General features: G+C 42.6%; 1 protein-coding gene across 3 annotated transcripts in view; it reads right to left on the reverse strand.

Moving 5' to 3' along the window:
* LOC133568891 (RNA-binding Raly-like protein) overlaps window positions 1-17,220 on the reverse strand; it is an 82,930-nt gene that overhangs the window by 30,376 nt on the left and 35,334 nt on the right. For all 3 annotated transcript variants that reach the window (XM_061921086.1, XM_061921084.1, XM_061921085.1), the window contains one exon: window positions 10,453-10,727. In XM_061921086.1, coding sequence (XP_061777070.1) covers window positions 10,453-10,708 — 256 coding nt within the window. In that variant the 5' untranslated portion in view covers window positions 10,709-10,727. The remainder of the gene's footprint in view (window positions 1-10,452; window positions 10,728-17,220) is intronic.

The raw sequence follows: 17,220 nt of genomic DNA on the forward strand, positions 1-17,220 counted from the left end.
TGGATCCAACATAATAGTGTGAAAGTCCAGTCCATAGTGGATCTAACATAATAGTGACAGTATAGTCCATAGTGGATCTAACATGATATCGAGTCCAGTCCATATCGGATCTAACATAATAGTGAGAGTCCAGTCCATAGTGGATCTAACATAATAGCGAGAGTCCAGTCCATAGTGGATCTAACATAATAGTGACAGTATAGTCCATAGTGGATCTAACATGATAGTGAGTCCAGTCCATATCGGATCCAACATAATAGTGAGAGTCCAGTCCATAGTGGATCTAACATAATAGTGTGAGAGTCCAGTCCATAGTGGATCTAACATAATAGTGTGAGAGTCCAGTCCATAGTGAATCCAACAAAAATAGTGTGAGAGTCCAGGCCATAGTGGATCTAACATAATAGTGTGAGAGTCCAATCCATAGTGGATCTAAAATAATAGTGAGAGTCCAGTCCATAGTGGATCTAACATAATAGTGTGAGAGTCCAATCCATAGTGGATCTAACATAATAGTGTGAGAGTCCAGTCCATTGTGGATCTAACATAATAGTGTGAGAGTCCAATCCATAGTGGATCTAACATAATAGTGAGAGTCCAGTCCATAGGGGATCCAACATAATAGTGAGAGTCCAGTCCATTGTGGATCTAACATAATAGTGTTAGAGTCCAGTCCATAGTGAATCCAACAAAAATAGTGTGAGAGTCCAATCCATAGTGGATCTAACATAATAGTGAGAGTCCAGTCCATAGTGGATCTAACATAATAGTGAGAGTCCAGTCCATAGTGGATCTAACATAATAGTGTGAGAGTCCAGTCCATAGTGGATCTAACATACTAGTGTGAGAGTCCAGTCCATAGTGAATCTAACAAAAATAGTGTGAGATTCCAGTCCATAGTGGATCTAACATAATAGTGAGTCCAGTCCATAGTGGATCTAACATAATAGTGACAGTATAGTCCATAGTGGATCTAACATGATAGTGAGTCCAGTCCATAGTGGATTTAACATAATAGTGACTGTATAGTCCATAGTGGATCTAACATGATAGTGAGATTCCAGTCCACACTGGATCTAATATAATACTGTGAGAGTCCAGTCCATAGTGGATCTAACATAATAGTGTGAGAGTCCAGTCCATAGTGGATCTAACATAATAGTGAGAGTTCAGTCCATAGTGGATCTAACATAATAGTGAGAGTCCAGTCCATAGTGGATCCAACATAATAGTGAGAGTCCAGTCCATAGTGGATCTAACATAATAGTGAGAGTTCAGTCCATAGTGGATCTAACATAATAGTGACAGTATAGTCCATAGTGGATCTAACATGATAGTGAGTCCAGTCCATATCGGATCTAACATAATAGTGAGAGTCCAGTCCATAGTGGATCTAACATAATAGTGAGAGTCCAGTCCATAGTGGATCTAACATAATAGTGAGAGTCCAGTCCATAGTGGATCTAACATAATAGTGAGAGTTCAGTCCATAGTGGATCTAACATAATAGTGAGAGTCCAGTCCATAGTGGATCTAACATAATAGTGAGAGTCCAGTCCATAGTGGATCTATCATAATAGTGTGAAAGTCCAGTCCATAGTGGATCTAACATAATAGTGAGAGTCCAGTCCATAGTGTATCTAACATAATAGTGAGAGTTCAGTCCATAGTGGATCTAACATAATAGTGTGAGTCCAGTCCATAGTGGATCTAACATAATAGTGAGAGTCCAGTCCATAGTGGATCTAACATAATAGTGTGAGAGTCCAGTCCATAGTGGATCCAACATAATAGTGTGAAAGTCCAGTCCATAGTGGATCTAACATAATAGTGACAGTATAGTCCATAGTGGATCTAACATGATATCGAGTCCAGTCCATATCGGATCTAACATAATAGTGAGAGTCCAGTCCATAGTGGATCTAACATAATAGCGAGAGTCCAGTCCATAGTGGATCTAACATAATAGTGACAGTATAGTCCATAGTGGATCTAACATGATAGTGAGTCCAGTCCATATCGGATCCAACATAATAGTGAGAGTCCAGTCCATAGTGGATCTAACATAATAGTGAGAGTCCAGTCCATAGTGGATCTAACATAATAGTGAGAGTCCAGTCCATAGTGGATCTAACATAATAGCGAGAGTTCAGTCCATAGTGGATCTAACATAATAGTGAGATGTACATGTATGTGTATATGTATGTTTGTACAGTGAATGTATATTTACATGTATTAGTGTGTATGTACTGAACTTGTGTATGCATGTGGGAGCGTAAGTACCTATGTACGTGCTTAAGTACCTTTTGTGTGTGTGTATGTATGTGTTAATGAATGAATGTACGTATGTGTGTATATATGTATGTGTGATTGTGTGTATGTGAGTAGGTATGTGCATTTTTAATTACAGTATATATGTCTCCCAGTGTGTGTGGGAGCCAAAGTAGGCCCCGGCCACCCAGAGAGCCCAACCCAAAACAGCAGGAGTGGCACCCAGGGAACAAGGGACCATTGGCTCTATGCAGCCAGGCCGACTAGGGACAGGAACCCCAGAGCTGGGCCTGTCTTGCCGCCCAGCAGGGCCAGCAGCAGGCTATGGAGGGACAAGGCAAGGGAGAAGCAGGGGACAGCCAGCACGAGACCACACCCCCGTGGGCAGAAAGGCCACCATGAATTGATTAATGTGGACCTCGACTTTAAGAAGTTGAAAAACTTATTGGGGTGTTACCATTTAGTGGTCAATTGTACGGAATATGTACTGAACTGTGCAATCTACTAATAAAAGTTTAAATTAATCAATCAATCAAAACATGCTGGCTCTAACCGTCCATCCATCCATTCTCTACCGCTTGTCCAACCGACTGGGAGTTATTTAAGAAGTGCTAGCCAATGAGCTACAAGTCATGCGCTGTCAGCTCATCTTCTGTCACACCAGTAACTGCCATCCGATACTTAGTTAAAGCAATATGTAACATCAAAGTTGGACAAGTAGAATACGAACCCTATTCCTATATGGCTTGGGAAATTGTGTTAGATGTAAATATAAACAGAATACAATGATTTGCAAATCATTTTCAAGCCATATTCAGTTGAATATGCTACAAAGACAACATATTTCATGTTCAAACTGATACATTTTTTTGTTGTTGCAAAAAATCATTAACTTTAGAATTTGATGCCAGCAACATGTGACAGAGAAATTGGGAAAGGTTGGCAATAAATACTGATAAAGTTGGGGGATGCTCATCAAACACTTATTTGGAACATCCCACAGGTGTGCAGGCTAATTGGGAACAGGTGGGTGCCATGATTGGGTATAAAAACAGCTTCCCAAAAAATGCTCAGTCTTTCACAAGAAAGGATGGGGCGAGGTACACCCCTTTGTCCACAACTGTGTGAGCAAATAGTCAAACAGTTTAAGAACAACCTTTCTCAAAGTGCCATTGCAAGAAATTTAGGGATTTCAACATCTACGCTCCATAATATCATCAAAAGGTTCAGAGAATCTGGAGAAATCACTCCACGTAAGCAGCATGGCCGGAAACCAACATTGAATGACCGTGACCTTCAATCCCTCAGGCGATAGTGTATCAAAAACCGACATCAACCTCTAAAGGATATCACCACATGGGCTCAGGAACACTTCAGAAAACCACTGTCACTAAATACAGTTAGTCGCTACATCTGTAAGTGCAAGTTAACTCTAAGCGAAAGCCATTTATCAACAACATCCAGAAACGCCGCCGGCTTCTCTGGGCCTGATATCATCTAAGATGGACTGATGCAAAGTGGAAAGGTGTTCTGTGGTCTGACGAGTCCACAGTTCAAATTGCTTTTGAAAATATTCGACATCGTGTCATCCGGACCAAAGGGGAAGCGAACCATCCAGACCGTTATCGACGCAAAGTTCAAAAGCCAGCATGTGTGATGGTATGGGGGTGCATTAGTGCCCAAGGCATGGGTAACTTACACATCTGTGAAGGCACCATTAATGCTGAAAGGTACATACAGGTTTTGGAACAACATATGCTGCCATCTTTTTCATGGACGCCCCTGCTTATTACAGCAAGACAATGCCAAGCCACATTCAGCACGTGTTACAACAGCGTGGCTTCGTAAATAAAGAGTGCGGGTACTTTCCTGGCCCGCCTGCAGTCCAGACCTGTCTCCCATGGAAAATGTGTGGCGCATTATGAAGTGTAAAATTCGGACAGGGTAGTTATGTTCTTTTTTGTTTAAGACTCCATTGCTTCCTGTGTTTGCACTTCCTTGTTTGCTTTGTTCCATGCCAACCTGTTAGTTTTCACCTGTTCCCATGTCACGCACCTGTTTTCAATCACCACAGTATTATTTAAGCCACAGTTGCCAAGTAGTCAGGCTGGTGACATCTGTCGAGGCGTAGACTTTGGTGAGGTTTGTTTTCCCGTGGTGCAAAATGGTTGGAACGGACATGGCATGAAGGTAGTGACATCTTTAATCTTAACTCTAAAATATTACACAAAACAAAGGGTATAAACAAAAGCGCTCTCAGTGGAGGTTCAAAACTGTCACACATATGGATCATGTTTTGTTTTGTCATGTTATGTTTTGATTTTGGACATTCAGTCACGTTTTGCACTTCCTGGTTTTGTTTGTTTCCATGCCAACTCATTAGTGTTCACCTGTCACGTCCCTGTTCTCAGCATCACACCTGTTTTCACTAATGATCATAGCTATTTAAGTCACTCTTTTTCTTGTCTTCGTCCTGGGATCTTCACATGCGCACACACCCTACCCATGCTGCACCTCCTTCATGCCCTCGTCCATAGTTCCACGCCGTGTAAGTTTTTGTATTCATGCCATGTGTTAGTTTTGTTTATAGTTTGTTATTATTCATGCCAATCGAGCAAGTGTTTTTGTTTCATGTTTGTAGTTTGCAGCATTTATGCTAGTCTTTTGTTTATTCATAGCCAAGTGTCTGTACCTCCTTGTGAGCACCCTTAGTTTGTTCATTTTTTATTATAGTTTTAAATAAACAACCATGTACTCATGTCCACGCCTCGCTCATGCTGATTCTCATCTGCGTCGAAGAAACAATCCACGTCCAAGCCATGTTGTGACAAAAACTTGACTATGAAAAGAAAAACTTGCACTAAAGCAAAACTATGGACATAAACTAAAACTTGCACAATGGCACTATGAACAACTAAAACCAAAACACTTACTGTGACGAGATAGGAACATGGATTTTTTGCATGGATACATGGGTGTGCAGGGTGAGTAGAAGGTGATGTCGCCAGGCTTACTACTTGGCAATGTGGCTTAAATAATACTGTGGTGATGGAAAACAGGTGCGTGACATGGGGACAGGTGAAAACTAATAGGTTGGCATGGAAACAAAGCAAACAAGGAAGTGCAAAAACAGGAAGCAATGGAGTCTTAAACAAAACAGAACCTAGCTAAACAAAACATGATCACAAGACATTGTATTTGTATTTTTTGGATTTATATTTACATCCAACACAATTTCCCAACTCCTATGGAAACGGGGTTTGCATATGGACAAAAAGTGCAGCCACCACTTATTTGATTTATTTGAGGGCTGAATATGCATATTATAGGTTGATTGGCAACACTAAATGGTCCCTAGTGCAGGGGTCGGGAACCTTTTTGGCTGAGAGAGCCATATAATATTTTTTAACACTAAATACAACTAAATGCGTGCATTTTTAAGTAAGAATTTTTTTTTAGAGTATAATAAGTCTCTTATTCTTTTTAATAACATTGTTATTCTAAGGCAGGGGTCACCAACGCGGTGCCCGCGGGCACCAGGTCGCCCGTAAGGACCAGATGAGTCGCCCGCTGTGCCTGTTCTAAAAATAGCTCAAATAGCAGCACTTACCAGTGAGCTGCCTCTATTTTTTTAAAATCTTATTTATTTACTAGCAAGCTGGTCTCACTTTGCTCGACATTTTTAATTCTAAGAGAGACAAAACTCAAATAGAATTTGAAAATCCAAGAAAATATTTTAAAGACTTGGTCTTCACTAGTTTAAATAAATTAATTAATTTTTTTTACTTTGCTTCTTATAATTTTCAGAAAGACAATTTTAGAGAAAAAATACAACCTTAAAAATGACTTTAGGATTTTTAAACACATATACCTTTTTACCTTTTACATTTCTTCCTCTTCTTTCATGGCGATTTAAATCAATGTTTAAGTACTTTTTTTTTTGTAAAGAATAATAAATACATTTTAATTTAATTCTTCATTTTAGCTTCTGTTTTTTCGACAAAAAAATATTTGTGAAATATTTCTTCAAACTTTTCCTGATTAAAATTCAAAAAAATTATACTGGCAAATCTAGAAAATCTGTAGAATCAAATTTAAATCTTATTTCAAAGTCTTTTGAATTTCTTTTAAAATTTTTGTTCTGGAAAATCTAGAAGAAATAATGATTTGTCTTTGTTAGAAATATAGCTTGGTCCAATTTTTTATCTTCGACCCAACTCTCTCCTTTGAGGCACACATTAAAAGCGTTACTAAAACGGCCTTCTTTCATCTCCGTAATATCGCTAAAATTCGCTCCATTTTGTCCACTAAAGACGCCGAGATCATTATCCATGCGTTTGTTACGTCTCGCCTCGATTACTGTAACGTGTTATTTTGGGGTCTCCCCATGTCTAGCATTAAAAGATTACAGTTGGTACAAAATGCGGCTGCTAGACTTTTGACAAGAACAAGAAAGTTTGATCACATTACGCCTGTACTGTATATACCTTTATATACATATATACATACATATATACCTATACTGGCTCACCTGCACTGGCTTCCTGTGCACTTAAGATGTGACTTTAAGGTTTTACTACTTACGTATAAAATACTACACGGTCTAGCTCCATCCTATCTTGCCGATTGTATTGTACCATATGTCCCGGCAAGAAATCTGCCTTCAAAGGACTCCGGCTTATTAGTGATTCCCAAAGCCCAAAAAAAGTCTGCGGGCTATAGAGCGTTTTCCGTTCGGGCTCCAGTACTCTGGAATGCCCTCCCGGTAACAGTTCGAGATGCCACCTCAGTAGAAGCATTTAAGTCTCACCTTAAAACTCATTTGTATACTCTAGCCTTTAAATAGACTCCCTTTTTAGACCAGTTGATCTGCCGTTTCTTTTCTTTTTTTTCTATGTCCCACTCTCCTTTGTGGAGGGAGTCCGGTCCAATCCGGTGGCCATGTACTGCTTGCCTGTGTATCGGCTGGGGACATCTCTGCGCTGCTGATCCGCATCCGCTTGGGATGGTTTCCTGCTGGCTCCGCTGTGAACGGGACTCTCACTGCTGTGTTGGATCCGCTTTGGACTGGACTCTTGCGACTGTGTTGGATCCATTATGGATTGAACTTTCACAGTATCATGTTAGACCCGCTCGACATCCATTGCTTTCCTCCTCTCCAAGGTTCTCATAGTCATCATTGTCACCGACGTCCCACTGGGTGTGAGTTTTCCTTGCCCTTATGTGGGCCTACCGAGGATGTCGTAGTGGTTTGTGCAGCCCTTTGAGACACTAGTGATTTAGGGCTATATAAGTAAACATTGATTGATTGATTGATATATTCTAACAAAGTGCAGATTGGATTTTAACCTATTTAAAACATGTCATCAAAATTCTAAAATTAATCTTGATGGGGAAAAATTACTAATGATGTTCCATGAATTATTTTTTAAGTTTTGCAAAAAGATTTGAATCAGCTTGAATTTTAAAGAGTTGAAATTGAAGATACACTACGTTTCAAAATTGAGTTTTCATTTTTTTCGTGATTTCTCCACTTTTAAACCATTCAATTAAGTGTTTTTTTCATCATTTATTCTCTACAAAAAAATCTTCCGTAAAAGGAAATAAAATGTACGACGGAATGACAGACAGAAATACCCATTTTTTTATATATATATATTTATTTATTAAAGTAGAATTGAGCAAATTGGCTATTTCTGGGAATTTATTTAAGTGTGTATCAAACTGGTAGCCCTTCGCATTAATCAGTACCCAGGAAGTAGCTCTTGGTTTCAAAAAGGTTGGTGACCCCTGCTCTAAGGTAGCCAATAATAAATATAATACTTCTTATCATTAATGCAACATCTTGAACGGGTGCGATAGAAAACGGATGGTTGGATTAAAATGCATGAGAATGTTTTATAATTTCAACGTTATTTTTAACACTGTGATTACCAGCGGAATTATTCATTACTTATCGTGTTAAGCAATGTCAGCTAAGATTTATCTGAGAGCCAGATGCAGTCATCAAAAGAGCCACATCTGGCTCTAGAGCCATAGGTTCCCTACCCCTGCCTTAGTGTGTGAATTTGAGTGTGAATGTTGTCTATCTGTGTTGGCCCTGTGATGAGGTGGCCACTTGTCCAGGGTGTACCCCGCCTTCCGCCCAAATGCAGGAGAGATAGGCTTGGAGAGGGACAAGCGATAGAAAATGGATGGATGCAATACGCACATTAAGCATACTGTGAAAAATCCACAGCACTTTTCCACAAACTGAAATGTCATTAAAAGCAATCATGTGCAGCATGCATGTCATCCTCCAGGGGGCGCTGCAGGACCACCATGGCACACAAGACAGCGTCGCTATGGCAACATTCAGGAGTGTATGATTACTAATGCAGTGATACTTTGAGTAAAGACAAAGTCATTAGAAGAAAGTTCATTATCGGTCGCCATTCTAGCACATTGAAAGGGATTTTTGCGTCACAAGTGAGTTATCTTCGTAGAGGGGAGGAGCCAAATTGTATTTCTCCAAGCATTTCCTATCTGACCTCTGTGAACTTCCTGTCACGGCGAAATGACAGCTCCTCCTGTCACTCATCACGACGTGTGATTTGATTTAAGAAGAAAAAGAATGAGGAGACTGCAGCCGTTGTTGAGAGAGCACACTTCCAGCAGCCTTAATGCCAAGGTAATGTTTTAAAGATAAGGCATAAAAATTCATCGGGTGGAGGTGCAGTTAAATAAAACCTGCACCTTCTTGTGCGTTTTTTAATGCAGCCACTATTGTAAAAGTGACACGGATGAGTGGCGTTTCCCACCTGGGCCTTCAGTGATGTCCCACTTCGATGATTACCTCTCAAAGTACCATTCTTCATGTCCCCACATGACCACTGCTGGAGAAATACTATACAGCATGGCTGTCAAACTCTGGCCCGCCGTGTAATTTCATTTGGCCCTTGAGGCAATATCAATTTAGCATTAGAGCTGGCCCGCCGGTGTCATACAGCGTCGGTGCCGCTGTATGACACCACATTCACCGCTAATACTCATACTTGCCAACCAGTGTTGATTTTGACAGCAAAATTTGATTTTGTTTTAGTCATAGTCTTTTGACTAAAATGTAATTTAGTTTTAGTCATAATTTAGTTATTTAAATTGTTTTAGTTTTAGTCTCGTTTTAGTTGACGAAATATCATAAGATTATAGTCGACGAAGACTACGGTAGATTTAGTCGACTAAAGCAGTGGTCCCCAACCTTTTTTGTATCCGCGGACCGGACAACGCGTAATAATTTGTCCCGCGGCCAGGGCGGGGGGTGGGTGGTGTGGTGGGTGTCCTTTTTTTTTTTTTTTCTTCTTCTTTGTCATGAAAAAGGGAGGTTTTTGTGGTTGGTGCACTAATTGTAAGTGTATATTGTGTTTTTTATGTTGATTTAATATATATATATATATATATATATATATATATATATATATATATATATTTATATATATATATATATATATATATATTATTTTTTTAATAAAAATTTATAAAAAATGCTTCTGCGGCCCGGTACCAAACGCCCCACTGGACTAAAGGGTAACATGTAAACCAGTGGTCCCCAACCACCGGGCCGATTGGTACCGGGCCGCAAAAGAATTTTTTATAAATTTTTATTTTAAAATATATATATATATATATTTTTATTTTTTATTTTTTATTAAATCAACATAAAAACACAATATACACTTACAATTAGTGCACCAACCACAAAAACCTCCCTTTTTCAAGACAAAAACGTCCCTTTTTCATGACAAAAAAATAAAAAATAAAAAAGACAGCTCAAAGAGGCAAAAATGACATTTTTTAGGAAACTTTGGTTTTGAACTGGTTTATGGCAACTTTCTGTTGATTTTTGCTGAAGCATGTAAGTGTACGAAATGTAGGTCTAAGTCGAACCTACATAGATGTTTTTGTTTCATCTCTCTACGACATTCCTAACGGAAGTTACAAGCAGTTTTGTCTGTTTTTTCCTAGGAGGCGCTAGAGCGCAATTTTGAGTTTTGGAGTTTGTTTTTTTATTACATGGCAATTTTCTACCAGTCCTGATGTGTGTGTTAAATTTGGTGAATTTTGAAGCATGTTAAGGGGGTCAAATTACAGCTCAAAGAAGCGGCGGTATAATAATAATAATAAACAGCTTTAGAGCGACATTACCTAGCGATTGTCCCGCGATGACTCTGGCGTTCTCCCCGGCCACGGCCGCCCTGGCGTTCCTCTCGCTGGCGTACTGGACGAAGGCGAAGCCCTTGTGCACGGAGCAGCCCAGGATCTTGCCGTACTTGGCGAAGATGGCCTCGATGTCGGCCTTGGTCACCACCGCCGTGTTGAGGTTGCCGATGAAGGCGCGGGAGTTGAGCGAGCGCGGGTCATTCTTGTTCGTCACGTTGCTGGTCTGGGTCTTCCCGGTCATCCTAGACCTGCAGCAAGGCCTGATGGGTAAGCATGGGGAACACGTCAGAATCAGAAATGCTTTATTTATTAATACCCGATGTGTTTATTTTTTCATGCAAGTCTAATAATTATAGCTCACTAAATAATAATAATAAGCAGAATTAACTCCTCCCCCACTCCATCCATCCATCCATCCATCCATCTTCTTCCGCTTATCTGAGGTCGGGTTGCGGGGGCAGCAGCCTAAGCAGTGAAGCCCAGACTTTCCTTTCCCCAGCCACTTCGTCCAGCTCTTCCCGGAGGATCCCGAGGCGTTCCCAGGCCAGCCGGTAGACATAGTCTTCCCAACGTGTCCTGGGTCTTCCCCGTGGCCTCCTACTGGTTGGCCGTGCCCTAAACACCTCCCTAGGGAGGCGTTCGGGTGGCATCCTGACCAGATGCCCGAACCACCTCATCTGGCTCCTCTCCATGTGAAGGAGCAGCGGCTTTACTTTGAGTTCCTCCCGGATGGCAGAGCTTCTCACCCTATCTCTAAGGGAGAGACCCGCCTCCCGGCGGAGGAAACTCAATTCGGCCGCTTGTACCCGTGATCTTTGGGGCGGCATGGCGTCGTGGGTAGAGCGGCCATGCCAGAAACCTGAAGGTTGCAGGTTCGCTTCCCACCTATTGACATCCAAATCGCTGCCGTTGTGTCCTTGGGCAGGACACTTCACCTTTGCCACCGCAGCCGCTCACACTGGTGAATGAATGATGAATGAATGATAGGTGGTGGTCGGAGGGGCCGTAGGCGCAAACTGGCAGCCACGCTTCCGTCAGTCTACCCCAGGGCATCTGTGGCTCCTGATGTAGCTTACCACCACCAGGTGTGAATGAATGATGGGTTCCAACTTCACTGTGAGCGCTTAGAGTATCTAACAATAGAAAATTATTATTATTATTATTATTATCTTGCCCTTTCGGTCATAACCCAAAGCTCATGACCATAGGTGAGGATGGGAACGTAGATCGACCGGTAAATTGAGAGCTTTGCCTTCCGGCTCAGCTCCTTCTTCACCACAACGGATCGATACAACGTCCGCATTACTGAAGACGCCGCACCGATCCGCCTGTCGATCTCACCATCCACTCTTCCCTCTCTCGTGAACAAGACTCCGAGGTATTTGAACACTCCCACTTGGGGCAGGGTCTCCTCCCCAACCCGGAGATGGCACCCGGACCATGGACTCGGACTTGGAGGTGCCGATTCTCATCCCAGTGGCTTCACACTCGGCTGCGAACCGATCTAGTGAGAGCTGAAGATCCTGGCCAGATGAAGCCATCAGGACCAATCCTGCAGCCACTTAACCGGATCCCCTCAACGCCTTGACTGCGCCTAGAAATTCTGTCTATAAAAGTTATGAACAGAATGGGTGACAAAGGACAGCCTTGGCAGAGTCCAACCCTCACTGGAAACGTGTCCGACTTACTGCCGGCAATGCGGACCAAGCTCTGACACTGATCATACAGGGAGTGGACTGCCACAATAAGACAGTCCGGTACCCCATACTCTCTGAGCACTCCCCACAGGACTTCCGGGGTAATCCCTTCTCCAAGTCCACAAAGCACATGTAGACTGGTTGGGCAAACTCCCATGCACCCTCAAGAACCCTGCCGAGAGTATAGAGCTGGTCCACAGTTCCACGACCAGGACGAAAACCACACTGTTCCTCCTGAATCCGAGGTTCGACTATCCGGCGAAGCCTCCTCTCAAGTACACCTGAATAGACCTTACCGGGAAGGCTGAGGAGTGTGATCCCACCATAGTTGGAACACACCCTCCGGTTCCCCTCTTTAAGTAAAATGATTTATCAGCAATAATTTGCAGGTCAATATATTGTGGAGCAGGCCTAATTAACAGCGTTTCCTGAAGCGTTTACCCTTCTTGGTTGAATTACAAACTAAAGAATTTATTCTAAAGATGGGAGATTCGACTAAGTGCAGCGAAAAAGAGATTCAATACTTTTATTTCAAATTTTCAGCAGGAAATACCAAACATCTGCATCATGCATGCACCAGATGTAGCTCAGCTTCTCTTTGATAATAACATGTCTTCCTTCTGTAGGCAACACCACAGCGCCTCTGCTGGTGGTGGTCAAGTACTGCGCTCCTTTTGACTCCAAATGCTTCAAGACGCGACTTATCCACAGTCAATTTGCACGCAATCCATCGATTTAGTCCGCGTCTTGGCAATAACTAACGTTTCTGCAGCAGATTTCTAAAAACACCAGAATGTTGTCATATAGAGCAGTGTTTTTCAACCACTGTGCCTGTGCCGCGGGACCCAGTCTGGTGTGCCGTGGGAGATGATCTAGTTTCACCTATTTGGGTTAAAAATATTTTTCGCAAACCAATAATTATAGTCTGCAAATTATGTGTTGTTGTTGAGTGTCGGTGCTGTCTAGAGCTCGGCAGAGTAACCGTGTAATACTCTTCCATACCAGTAGGTGGCAGCCGGTAGCTAATTGCTTTGTAGATGTCGGAAACAGCGGAAGGCAGAGTGCAGGTAAAAAGGTATCTAATGCTTAAAGCACAACTAAACAAAAGGTGAGTGCCCCTAAGAAAAGCCAGTGAAACTTAGGGAAGGCTGTGCAGAATGAAACTGGCCACACAGTAAACAAAAACAGAATGCTGGACGACAGCAAAGACTTACTGTGGAGCAAAGACGGCGTCCGCAAAGTACATTCGAACATGAAATGACGATCAACAATGTCCCCACAAAGAAGGATAAAAACAACTGAAATATTATTGATTGCTAAAACAAAATAGATGCGGGAAATATCGCTCATAGGAAGACATGAAACTGCTACAGGAAAATACCGAAAAAAGACAAAAAGCCATTAAAATAGGAGCACAAAACAAGAAGTAAAACTGTGGGGGGAGGTTGTGATCAGCGCAATGCAGGAGCAAAAGGTCACTGTCTCAGTCAATGGTGTTGAGGGCGGAGCACCATCGACTAGGGGCGGGGCATGTGCAGGACAGCGAGACGCAGCTGGCAGGTGATTAGATTTCGCAGGTAGTACGTGTTAATCTAATCAGCTGTTGTCTTTAAGAGTGAGCTGCCAGTGGAGGTGAGGGGTGCGAGAAACCAGAGAGACAGCATCTGAAAAGATTGTACTGGAGGAGTGTTTGCTAAATCACATGGTGATTAAAACTTGTTAAAACGGCACAACTGACTCTTGTAAAGTGATATCTGTGGAAGGGGTAGGGAACGACCGTCACATTTGGCGCCCAACATGGAAGGAACGAGAGGGAGAGACAAAACGACAACCAGCAGTGCATGCAACGCGGAAGAGAGCGAGAGGCAGAAGCAGACGACGTGGACGGCTGAAAAGCTACGCCGAGGAGCGAACAGTGAGAGTGGCGGAAGCTGAAAAGCAACACGCCATAGACTTTTCTTATTGAAAAATAAATACGTCGGTATAGCTCGGTTGGTAGAGCTACCGTGCCAGTAACTTGAGGATCTTTGACGAGCATATGTGGCAGTCTAGTTTTCTTTTTAAAAACAGCAAATTGTCTTTCTCATATAAAGAATCTTTGAAGAGCATACAGTCGATGGTGTTTTGTTCTTAAAAAAAAAACAACAAAGTGTTCCTATCAGATTAATTTACCAGATTTTAGACAATTTTTTTGCAGGTAATTCTCACTGGATCGGTTCGCAGCCGAGTGTGAAGCGACTGGGATGGGAATCGGCACCTCCAAGTCCGAGTCTGTGGTTCAAGGGTGGAGTGCCATCTCCAGGTTGGGGAGAAGATCTTGCCCCAACTGGAGGAGTTCAAGTACCTTGGAATCTTGTTCACAAGTGAGAGAAGAGTGGATGGTGAGATCGGTGTGGCGTCTTCAGCAATGCGAACACTGTATCGATCCGTTGTGAAGAAGGAGCTGAGCCGGAAGGCAAAGCTCTCAATTTGAAGGGCGATCTACGTTCCCATCCTCACTTAAGGTCATGAGCTTTGGGTTATGACCGAAAGGACAAGATCACGGGTACAAGCGGCCGAAACGAGTTTCCTCCGCCAGGTGGAGGGTCTCTCCCTTAGAGATAGGGTGAGAAGCTCTGCCATCCGGGAGGAACTCAAAGTAAAGCCGCTGCTCCTTCACATGGAGAGGAGCCAGATGAGGTGGTTCGGGCATATGCTCAGGATGCCACCCATTAAGGGCACGTCCGACCGGCAGGAGGCCACGGGGAAGACCCAGGACACGTTGGGAAGACTATGTATCCCGGCTGGTCTGGGAACACCTCGGGATCCCCCGGGAGGAGCTGGACAAAGTGGCTGGGGAGAGGGAAGTCTGGGCTTCCCTGCTTAGGCAAACCTCGAATAAGCCGAAGAAAATGGATGGAATTCCTAAAAACAGCAGAATTCTCCTTTCATGTCGCAGATCTTTGACTCGCATACGTGGCCTTAAAGGGGAACATTATCACCAAACCTATGCAAGCGTCAATATATACCTTGATGTTGCAGAAAACAAGACCATGTATTTTTTCAACCGATTTCCGAACTCTAAATGGGTGAATTTTGGCCAATTAAACGCCTTTCTTTTTATCGGTCTTTTAGCGATGACGTCAGAACGTGACGTCACCGAGGTAACACAGCCGCCATTTTCATTTTCACATTACAAACACCGGGTCTCAGCTCTGTTATTTTCCGTTTTTTCGACTATTTTTTGGAACCTTGGAGACATCATGCCTGGTGGGTGTGTTGTCGGAGGGTGTAACAACACTAACAGGGAGGGATTCAAGTTGCACCACTGGCAAGAAATCTGCCGCCAGACCCCCATTGAATGTACCAGAGTGTCTCCACATTTGAGCGGCGATGCTAAGACAGACATGGCACAGAGATGTATGGATAACCTGCAGATGCATTTGCAACCATTAAGTCAACAAAATCACAAAGGTGAGTTTTGTTGATGTTGTTGACTTATGTGCTAATCAGACATATTTGGTCACGGCATGACTGCCAGCTAATCGATGCTAACATGCTATTTACGCTAGCTGTATGTACATTTGAAACTAGATACCCACATTTAATGCGAAACAAACACTTACCAATCGACATATTTAAGTTGCTCCAGTGTCACAAGATGCAAAAGTCCTGATCGTTTGGTCCGCACATTTTACCGGCGATGCTAATAAGGCAGCCATGCTATGGGCCACTTCATTAGGTACACCCACGCTATGGCCGAAAAGCGTCAATAGCTATTCGCTCAATAGCTTCAGTTTCTTCTTCAATTTCGTTTTCGCTATCTGCCTCCATACTCCGACCATCTGTTTCAATACATGCGTCATCTGTTGAATCGCTTAAGCCGCTGAAATCCGAGTCTGAATCCGAGCTAATGTCGCTATATCTTGCTGTGGTAACCGCCATGTTGTTTGTATTGGCAGCCCTGTATGACATCACAGGGAAATGGATAGTGGTTTTGAAGATAGCAAAAGCTTTATTTAGGGATATTCCGGGACCGGTAAAATGTTGAAAAAAACTTCAAAAAATACAACAAGCCACTGAGAACGGATTTTTATTGTTTTTAACCCTTTTGAAATTGTGATAATGTTCCCCTTTAAGTAAAGACCACCAACATCTTGTTAGCAGATGCCAATATTCAGCAACGACACTAATCATCGCTAATGGTTAATGTGCTGATGTGGTCAAACACCCCCAACCGCACCACCACACACACACACACACACACACACACTCACACACTGTTTGCGCGGTTCGAGTGGTCCAAGAGAAATGCAAGTCAGCTCAACACTGACACTTAACTCTGCAAATGATTTTTCCACCTTGACACCTGCGGCCATACACCAAAAGCGTGTGTATGGAAATCAAAGAATAATCATGGAAATATGTGCCATCTATAGGAAAGAGCATATTTCCCAGAGGCAGCATGAAGATGTGCACACACAACAATATTCTCCACAGTGGATTTCCCCTCAGACGTATTTCATGTTTGAACGGCTTCCAGCCGCTCTCTTCTTTTGCATCAAACACAAACTATGGAACTCAGCAGAGTCTTCTCGGGGTAGATGGAGATTAGTTGCTGCAGATTTGTCAGGCTGAGATGTCCGACAAAGCCCACGATTACGCGACAAGGTCATTGGACGGTCGACTATGCAAAGCTGGTCTTCAGATCACATTAAATTGGACAAAGGCAGAATTGCTGAATTCGGGCCTACGCTGAGCGCAGAGGACACAGTGGGGGGCTTCGCTCATTAATTATGACTTGTAAAAGCTTTGTACAGGAAGAGGAAGTGGACCGAAGTGAAGATATTTGGGGATTGAGAACATATTACAGTACACACTGTACATTGATTCATAGGTGGCCTAGTGGTTAGAGCAGAGGTCGGGAACCTTTTTGGCTGAGAGAGCCAAGAAGCCAAATATTTTAAAATGTATTTACGTAAGAGCCAAATAATATATTTTTAACACCGAACACAACTAAAAGTGTACATTTTTAAGTAAGACCAACATTTCTAGAGTATAATAGGTCTTTTATTCT

The sequence above is a fragment of the Nerophis ophidion genome, linkage group LG14, assembly GCF_033978795.1.
Source record: "Nerophis ophidion isolate RoL-2023_Sa linkage group LG14, RoL_Noph_v1.0, whole genome shotgun sequence".
NCBI classification, from domain to species: Eukaryota; Metazoa; Chordata; class Actinopteri; order Syngnathiformes; family Syngnathidae; genus Nerophis; species Nerophis ophidion.